At 46.1% G+C, this 10,000-nt stretch overlaps 1 protein-coding gene across 6 annotated transcripts in view; it reads left to right on the top strand.

Moving 5' to 3' along the window:
* Window positions 1-10,000, top strand: part of epb41l2 (erythrocyte membrane protein band 4.1 like 2) — a 139,915-nt gene that overhangs the window by 71,256 nt on the left and 58,659 nt on the right. For all 6 annotated transcript variants that reach the window (XM_036564182.1, XM_036564184.1, XM_036564188.1 and 3 more), the window contains exons 7-9: window positions 2,061-2,136; window positions 4,601-4,819; window positions 6,417-6,504. In XM_036564182.1, the coding sequence (XP_036420075.1) occupies window positions 2,061-2,136; window positions 4,601-4,819; window positions 6,417-6,504 (383 nt within the window). The remainder of the gene's footprint in view (window positions 1-2,060; window positions 2,137-4,600; window positions 4,820-6,416; window positions 6,505-10,000) is intronic.

A 10,000-nucleotide genomic window follows, 5' to 3' on the forward strand; every position in this document is an offset into this window, starting at 1 on the left:
ACTGCACTTGAAGGTCCAGGTTGGCTGCTGTTGGAGGCCCAGGTTGGCTGATGTTGGAGGCCCAGGTTGGCTGCCCTTGGAGGTCCAGTTTGGCTGCCCTTGGAGGTCCAGGTTGACTGCTGTTGGAGGTCCAGGTTGACTGCTGTTGGGGGTTACAGGTTTACCGCTGTTGGGGGTACAGGTTTACCGCTGTTGGAGGTACAGGTTGGCTGCTGTTGGATGTCCAGGTTTGCCGCTGTTGGATGTCCAGGTTTGCCGCTGTTAGAGGTCTGGGTTTGCCGCTGTTGGAGGTCCAGGTTGACTGCCGTTGGAGGTCCAGGTTGACTACCGTTGGATGTCCAGGTTGACTGCTGTTGGAGGTCCAGGTTGACTGCTGTTGGGGGTACAGGTTTACCGCTGTTGGAGGTACAGGTTGGCTGCTGTTGGAGGTCCAGGTTGACTGCTGTTGGGGGTACAGGTTTACCGCTGTTGGAGGTACAGGTTGGCTGCTGTTGGAGGTCCAGGTTGGCTACTGTTGGATGTCCAGGTTTGCCGCTGTTGTATGTCCAGGTTTGCCGCTGCTGGAGGTCCAGATTGGCTGCTGTAGGTCCAGATTGGCTGCTGTAGGTCCAGGTTGGCTGCCTTGGGGGTTCAGGTTGGCTGCCTTGGGGGTTCAGGTTGGCTGCCATTGGAGGTTCTGGTTGGCTGCTGTTGGAGGTCCAGTTTGGCTGCCATATGAGGTCCAGGTTGACTATCGTTGGGCATCCAGCTTGGCTGCCATTGTAGGTCCAAGTTGTTGCTTTCAAACAAAGCTTCATTTTCCCAGAGTGGAGTTTCTTGCTGTTTGTATAGAGAGGGAAATTATTCTGTGTTCAGAAAAACAAACAGATTAAAAGGCTCTCAGGCAGTAGATGAAGTTGACCTTACGACCTTAAGCATTTAGAAGACTTTCTTAATGACCGGAATTCGCACACTTGCCTCAAACCGTGTGGAGTTTTTGTCGAAGTATATAAACGAAGTCAGTTCTGTGAGGTGTGTCCTCCTCCTGGTCTGCAGGGTTTACACTCTGCCCACACACTCTTTCTGCTCCTTCTCTAGTGATGGCTGAGTTAGTTACCATGCTAAGCATATTATGGGATGTGGAAGGAGTGATGTGTCATCTAATGCCTAATCTAGGATAGATCTAATCCGCTCTGGGTGACAGAGAGAGAGGGAGAGGAAAACATGGCTTCTGTGCCAAAGGAGGTTTTCACTTATAAAGCATTTTGAGCTCGGTTCTGTTTTAGGGCTGTAACGATACTTGTATTTTTAGATTCAGTACAATTTCGGCTCTGAGGACAACATTTAATTAGATTGTTTGATATTTTCTGTTCAAAATTGATGAACTCCTCCTTGTATCTTCACTCATTGTCCATTTTATTAGCTCTTTACTAGATTCACCCTGTTCTTCAGTGGTCAGGACCCCCATGGACCCTCACAGAGCAGGTGTTATTTGGATGGTGGGTCATTCTCAGCACAGATGTGGTGGTGATGTGTTAGTGTGTGTTGTGCTAGTAGTGTCCTGTGACCACTGATGAAGGACTAGAGGATGGCCAACACAAACCGTGCAGCAGCAGATGAGCTATCGTCTCTGACTTTACATCTACAAGGTGGACCGACAAGGTAGGAGTGTCTAATAGAGTGGACAGTGAGTGGACACAGTGTTTAAAAACTCCAGCAGCACTGCTGTGTCTGATCCACTCAGACCAGCACAACACACACTAACACACCACCACACCACCACCACATCAGTGTTACTGCAGTGCTGAGAATGATCCACCACCCAAATAGTACCTGCTCTGTGAGGGTCCATGGGGGTCCTGACCACTGAAGAACAGAGTAAAAGGGGGCTAACAAAGTATCAGAGAAACAGATGGACTACAGTCTGTAACTGTAGAACTACAAAGTGCACCTATATAGTAAGTGGAGCTGATAAAATGGACAATGAGCGTAGAAACAGAGGTCATAATGTTATGGCTGATCGGTGTGTGAAACCATCAACCACCTTTTGATATTTTTTTTTTCCTTGTTCTGTTTTTCAGATTCGCAGTGGCAGTTCTCCTTTAATGTGAAGTTTTACCCCCCGGACCCCTCTCAGCTGGCTGAAGATATAACCAGGTACACACACACACACTCACACTCACTCACTCACACTATTAAACATTAACTCGTGAGTTTGTGTGAATTTGTTCCGGCTCCCGTTTCATTTTATATTTAAATACTCAGCCAGTCATTAAACAATAAACTCACCGGCACACAAAGCTGAGACTGACGCCAGATTGTTTTTGTAGTTTGTTCTAAAAGGGCTGCAGCTCCTGGACGTCAATCAGAGTTTCATATGCTGCATCAAAACAAACAAGCTCAAAGCAATTTGTGCTCATTTGCTTGTCTGATGCTCTCAGCTACACTTGGTGGTTCAGCCTGTTTCTGTGTTAGACTGCATCATTAACTGCTATTAATCCCGTTTCGTAATCCTGATGTGATTGTGCCTCACGATAAAAGCTCTCGTTATTATTTTTATCATCTTATTTTATCATTTTTCTCCTCCTCTGTTTGAACAAACCTGCTGGTGGTGATTAAGCGGAAAAGGAGAGACACTGTTGTTGGATTTACTGTCAACTGAGAGGCCAAAGGTCTCACACACTGACCTCGTGTTGCTCACGTCAAAGCTTTCTGCATTATTTGAACTTTCCCGCCTTTAGTTTGAACCAGCCAATCACTAACTGCCTCCTCAGACCTTATTTGAGTTTAGAGGCACATGCCACGTGTCATACAGTCATATTGTTGCCATCCAAAGAAAAACAAGTATCTCCAAAATGGTAACTTTGCAGCAGAGGGCAACAACTGCCTCAACTTTCAATGTAAGTTAATGTAAAGAGATTTTATTCCAAGTGATTTGGAGCATTTCTATTGGTCCGTTCATTATTAAATATTTACACAATGTAAAGAACAGCTGCCGTGTCGAAATAATGTAGAAAAATAAAAAAATCGACAGAAATGGAAATGCATGTCTTTCTTTGGACAAGGCGAGATGCAAAAGTTCGAACCACGCTGGTCAAATGACATGTTTTGTTGATTTTTTCAGAAAACGTAAGTTAGCACATCCTCTACAGAGAACACACCTAAGTATGGCATTTATCTGCACATTTTAGAGCACAATTCCTATTTATTTGCTGGGCTTTACACACGGCAAAAAAATAAATCATGAAATACTAAATGTGCCTTAACTTTAGCATAAGCTGCATTTATTTTTTAGTATGTTAAATTCAACGAATAAACAGTAATTGTGCATTAAATTGTGCGGAAGTTTGTTCTCCGTAGACGATGTGTTTGCTTATTTACACCTACATGGAATTTGGCCAGGGGTGCCCTAACTTTTGCACACACACTCACTGAGCCCTTTATTAGGAACACCTGTACACCTACACATTCACACAATTATCATCAGCCAATCATGTGGCAGCAGAGCATAAAACCATGCGGATACGACCAGCCGATTCAGGTAATGTTCACATTGACCATCAGAAGGTGGGAAAAATGTGACCTCAGTTATTTTGACCGTGGCGTGATTGTTTGTCCCAGACAGGCTGATTTGAGTGTTTCTCTAACTGGGATTTTCACACACAGCAGTCTCAAGAGTTACTCAGAATGGAGGAATAAAGAAAAACATCCAGTGAGTGGCAGTTCTGCAGACAAAAATGCTTTGTTAATGAGAGAGGTCAGTGGAGAATGGCTAGACTGGTTCCAGCTGACCTTGAGGTGGATGGGCTACAACAGCAGAAAACCACATTTGGTTCCACTTCTGTCACCCAAGAACAGAAAGCTGAGGCTGCAGTGGGCACAGACTCAACTACACTGGACAGTTGAAGACGTAGCCTGGCCTGTTGAGTCTAGATTTTTGCTGAGGCACAAAGACTTTGGGGTACAGCGGAACGATTTTGGCAATTTTTTTCTGTCCAGTATTGCGATTTTGTTTTGAATTGTGGTTGTTTTCTATAAATTGGGTCAGTTTTCTATAAATGGAGGTATCGGCCTTTTTTGTGGCGAAGAAGACCAGCGTATCGCTGCTGTCAGAACCAAACCTCGTATCTCCGAAATGGAAACTTTACAGGAGAAGTTTATTTTTACTTTATTTAAGTCAGTGGAACCAGAAATCTTTCCCGATAATTTTGGGCCGTTTCTTTTGGTCCATTCATCATGGAATTTACACGCAGTGTAAAGGACAACAGGCATTTTCAGTTTATGTCAAAGTAAAAAACGGCAAAAATGGAGAAAACGAGGTTTTGTACCGACAGCAGCAGTTTACTTTCCTGGCTTGAGGCTTGAACACTTAAGAGTGCGCCAAGCTGTTTGGTGGCTTCTGATTAGTCACCTTTGGGATGTGGTAGAACAAGAGATTTGCAGCGTGAAAGTGCACCTAAAAAATCTCTCTCTCTCTCTGTCTATAATAACTTTTAATGAATGATTTTTATCTGTAAGGAATCCTTTAAATATTAACACTGATGATGTTTAGGAATAATGAAAAGAATCTCAGATCTATATTAGACTCCTCCTCCTCCTCCTCCTCCTCCTCCCTCTGCAGGTATCTACTGTGTCTGCAGCTGAGGCAGGACGTGTCCTCGGGCCGCCTGCCCTGCTCGTTCGTGACCCACACTCTGCTGGGCTCGTACACGCTGCAGGCCGAGCTCGGAGATTACGACCCCGAGGAACATCGCCTGGACAGCATTGCCGACTTCCAGTTCGCTCCAAACCAGACCAAGGAGCTGGAGGAGAAAGTGGTGGAGCTCCACAAATCACACAGGTAACACTGCGTAGATAAACACTTTTATTTGTATTAATTTATTTAAAATATTTGTGATGATGGCTGAAACAATTATTCATCATTATTAATAAACGTTGACAATAATCTACAAATATTTTCGTTGCTGATTTTTTCTGTTATGACCATCGGCACAAAAGCGTTCAAGCAGCCCAACAATAAAAATGATTCAGTTTTTTGTTTATTCCAACATTTCTATCATGATGGGACGTTATTAGCCTTCAGCATAAAGTCTGTTTACTCACTTAAAGTGGAATTCCACTGATGTTTTAATTAAATGAGATGAAGAATGAGATTAAAAAGATGTAAACAGAGTCGCTCAGAGTGGTTTGGTGTGAAACGCTCAGTTCTAGAGAAACTTAGAGTCAGAACTGTTCACAGTGGTGGTGATAGGAACCAGACGTCCACCTCTAAAAGCTCCCTCACAGAAAGTTACTACATGAAATGGTTATGAATTCACTGCCTGATGACTGAGACACTGTTTTATGATAGTTTTGAGAAGATTTTGGGCTGAAATGTATTTTTTTAAATGTATTTTTGGTGGTAAGGTACAAACAGGGTGTTCTACACAAATAATATCCCATATTTTTTCAGATTTATCACTATTTGACCATCATCAACATTCCATATAATCCTCAGAAGACATGTGTAGAAGTTCACTGGTGGTTCTGGATAGTAAATAAAATGTCTGTAGGTGTGTCTCAATTCAGAGGCTGCATCCTTTGAAGGCGTGTCCTTCAAAAGCTGTGTAGACCCACGAAGGCTGAACCGAAATGAGACGGTCTGCTCTACGGCGGGTTTTTTGATTGCGTCACAGCATCGCTGTTCCCTCCCTCACCGCTGCGTCACGAAACGCTGCTCTGGTCAATTTCGTTTGAAATTCTTTAAAAATGGAGAAACTTTGATTTTAGTTTTTAATTTTTTTCATTTATTAGAGGTGGAGATGCTTCTCTCTGTTGGCTCTTTGCTCCCTAAAGCTAGACGAAACGTCAGTGTAAGTTCTGCTTCAGACCACATTGGCTTTTTAACATCTGTTCGCTTTTCGACTCAGTTTAAACCCAATACTTACATTTAAAGTGTCTCCTCAGCCGCCGTTCGCTCCTCTGCTGACGCCGCCATGTTCTCGAATCCTCGCCTACATGCGATGAACCTCGGGATGTGTTGGCTGGCGAAGGATCCACCCGTTGGACCCTTTGTTGCCGTGGAAAAAGACACATTTCTCGGCCGCATATGAAGGAGCCTCCGAAATGGGACAGCCTAGTCACACCGCTGTGACTCGGTCGGCCTTCAAATGCAGCCTCCGAAGGATGCAGCCCCTGAATTGGGACACAGCTTATATTTGTGTTGTAGTCATGGCAACCCCTGGTTCCTATCACCACCACTGTAAAGATAAAGCATCTCTTCATTAAAGTTAATTAAAGTAAAGAATAATGAAGAACTACCTGCAGACAGTTTGGAGACCTGATTATAATTAAGCCTGTTTCTGTTATTACTAATACATAATACATGATACAGAGTCAACACTCTCTCTCTCTCTCTCTCTCTCTCTCTCTCTCTCTCTCTCTCTCTCTCTCCGTAGGGGAATGACTCCAGCTCAGGCTGATGTTCAGTTTTTGGAAAATGCCAAGAAGCTCTCCATGTACGGCGTCGACCTGCACCATGCGAAGGTAAACCTCTGTTTGTTTTCCTGTGTTTTTGTGTAGTAAGCGAGACCCTTTGATGTTGTGGGGTTTCGGACGAACCTCCGGTGGAAAATTAGGACACGCAGATTCCAGCTAAAGTGCTCCAGGCCGACTACATCAGCTGTACAAACACTGAGAGTGTCACAGTGAGGGTGAGGGGCTGCTTTTGTTCTCATGCTGAAGCCTGCAGTGGAGTGAGAGCTCAGCTGAGAGAGAGTGAGTGTAAATGGAGAGGAGTGTTTTGTGTAGGTTAACTATCTGATTCCTGATCTTCACATTCTCAGCACCTGTAATACCACTTGACTCTCTCTCTCTCTCTCTCTCTCTGTCTCTCTCTCTCTCTCTCTCTCTGCCTCTCTCTCTCTCTCTGGGTATGGGTATGGGGGAGCTGGGCTGGGTAATGGGAACACTGTGCTACATATCAGGGCACTGTACAGGGTAGTTTGTACGCTATGTTGTATAATAGGGGGCTGTGTTGTGGTAGTTGGGCCGCTGTGCAGGGTAACAGAGGTGCTGTGCTGGATAAAGTGGTGCTGTGTTGTGGTTATGGGGTATTTTTGCTGGATTATGGGTGCTGTGCTGTGGTTATTGGGCCGCTGTGCTGTGGTTATTGGGCTGCTGTGCTGTGGTAATTGGGCTGCTGTGCTGTGGTAATTGGGTGCTGCACAGTAGTTATTGGTCTGCTGTGCAGGGTAACAGGGACATTCTGCTGTGGTTAATGGGTTGCTGTGCAGGGTGCCTGCCCTGCGATGGACTGGCGACCTGTCCAGGGTGTATCCTGCCTTCCGCCCAATGACAGCTGGGATAGGCTCCAGCACCCCACCACGACCCAGAAGGATAAGCGGTTTAGATGACTTATGTATGTGTATGTATGTGCAGGGTGCTGGTTAATGGGGTGCTCTGCTGCGGTTATTGGCCGTTGTAAAGGGTGCTGGCTAACAGGGTCCCTGTACTATACTAACAGGGAGCTGTGCTTGGTAACAGGGTGTCTATGCTGTACTAACAGGGAGCTGTGCTGGGTAATGGGGTCTCTGTGCTATACTAATAGGGAGCTGTGCTGGGTAATGAGGTCTCTGTGCTATACTAATAGGGAGCTGTGCTGGGTAATGAGGTCTCTGTGCTATACTAATAGGGAGCTGTGCTGGGTAATGAGAGAGCTGTGCTGGGTAATGAGGTCTCTGTGCTATACTAATAGGGAGCTGTGCTGGGTAATGAGAGAGCTTTGCTGGGTAATGTGGTCTCTGTGCTATACTAATAGGGAGCTTTGCTGGGTAATGTGGTCTCTGTGCTATACTAATAGGGAGCTGTGCTGGGTAATGAGAGAGCTTTGCTGGGTAATGGGGTCTCTGTGCTATACTAATAGGGAGCTGTGCTGGGTAATGAGAGAGCTTTGCTGGGTAATGTGGTCTCTGTGCTATACTTATAGGGAGCTTTGCTGGGTAATGTGGTCTCTGTGCTATACTAATAGGGAGCTGTGCTGGGTAATGGGGTCTCTGTGCTATACTAATAGGGAGCTGTGCTGGGTAATGAGAGAGCTTTGCTGGGTAATGTGGTCTCTGTGCTATACTAATAGGGAGCTTTGCTGGGTAATGTGGTCTCTGTGCTATACTAATAGGGAGCTGTGCTGGGTAATGGGGTCTCTGTGCTATACTAACGGAGCTGTGCTGGGTAACGGGGTCTCTGTGCTATACTAACAGGGAGCTGTGCTGGGTAATGGGGTCTCTGTGCTATACTAACAGGGAGCTGTGCTGGGTAACGGGGTCTCTGTGCTATACTAACAGGGAGCTGTGCTGGGTAATGGGGTCTCTGTGCTGTGCTGGGTAACGGGGTCTCTGTGCTATACTAACAGGGAGCTGTGCTGGGTAATGGGGTCTCTGTGCTGTACTAACAGGGAGCTGTGCTGGGTAACGGGGTCTCTGTGCTATACTAACAGGGAGCTGTGCTGGGTAACGGGGTCTCTGTGCTATACTAACAGGGAGCTGTGCTGGGTAACGGGGTCTCTGTGCTATACTAATAGGGAGCTGTGCTGGGTAACGGGGTCTCTGTGCTATACTAACAGGGAGCTGTGCTGGGTAACGGGGTCTCTGTGCTATACTAACAGGGAGCTGTGCTGGGTAACGGGGTCTCTGTGCTATACTAACAGGGAGCTGTGCTGGGTAACGGGGTCTCTGTGCTATACTAATAGGGAGCTCTGCTGGGTAACGGGGTCTCTGTGCTATACTAATAGGGAGCTGTGCTGGGTAACGGGGTCTCTGTGCTATACTAATAGGGAGCTGTGCTGGGTAACGGGGTCTCTGTGCTATACTAACAGGGAGCTGTGCTGAGTAATGAGAGAGCTTTGCTGGGTAATGGAGTCTCTGTGCTATACTAACAGGGAGCTGTGCTGGGTAACGAGGTAGCTCTGCTGGGTAACAGGGTCTCTGTGCTATACTAAAAGGGAGCTGTGCTGGGTAACCATGGAGCTGTGCTGGGTAACCATGGAGCTCTGCTGGGTTACAGGGGGGAGCTCTGCTGGGCATGGGGGGCGGCTGTGCTGCTGTGTGTCCTCTCCTGTGACCTGGCAGCTAAAATTAGACCAGATCGTTCTCTTTGGAGGACACAGCTGAATCGGGGTCAAGAGAAGGAGAACAACCGACCACTTCAATTCAGAGAGAGTGAGGGAGAGAGGGAGAGAGAAGGAGAGTAGAGAGAGGGGAGGTTAGAGTGACAGAGAGGGACATGAAAAAATAGAACAGAAAAGAGGGAGGAGTGAGAGAGAATGTTATTAATGAGAGAAAGAGAGTGAAAGGAAGAGAGGGACAGCGAGGGAAAGGGGGGATGGAGTTAGGGGCATGGGAGAGTGAGGAAAGTTAATGAGGGAAAAAGAGGGAAAGGGAAAAATGAGGGCGGGAAGTGAGAGAGAGAGCGAGATGGTGTTAAAAGCACGAAAGCATCCCTTCGTATCCGTTAGTCTGTGTTAATCCGTTCCATCCGTCAGAGATATTGATCTCTTTTCCAAACGCGTCTCACATGCGCGTCAAGTGCCACACACACATGCTCTCTTCCACAGTCCGATAAGGGCCGGAAGATCGCTGTCTCAGTAATGAGCTGATTAGTTTAAGATGGTGGATGGTGGCTGTGAGTTGCCCTGAGTTTGAGAGGGGCGCATTGAGCAACACAAACAGACCTTAGTAATTGGACTGAAAGCTGAAACACTGGGGCTCCAAACAGAGTGAAATCTGCTTTTCCTGCCTCTGTCTGATCTGCACTCATGGCCTCAGTAAATACAGAAAACTGAATAGCATGTGGATCAATATGGCTGCAGATCAGATAAAATCAAGGCATTTTCTTTCAGCTATTCAGATGCAGCCTAGACTGGTTTCAGTAATCCCTCACAAATCCTTGCAAACTCCTATTAACAGAAAGCCACACTCCCACAAACCAATCTCCAAAAAATTTCTGCAAACGTCCAGAAATGGCTCTCCTGGAAACCTCTACAAAC

The sequence above is a fragment of the Colossoma macropomum genome, unplaced genomic scaffold (genome assembly GCF_904425465.1).
Source record: "Colossoma macropomum unplaced genomic scaffold, Colossoma_macropomum, whole genome shotgun sequence".
In the NCBI taxonomy this organism is placed as follows: domain Eukaryota; kingdom Metazoa; phylum Chordata; class Actinopteri; order Characiformes; family Serrasalmidae; genus Colossoma; species Colossoma macropomum.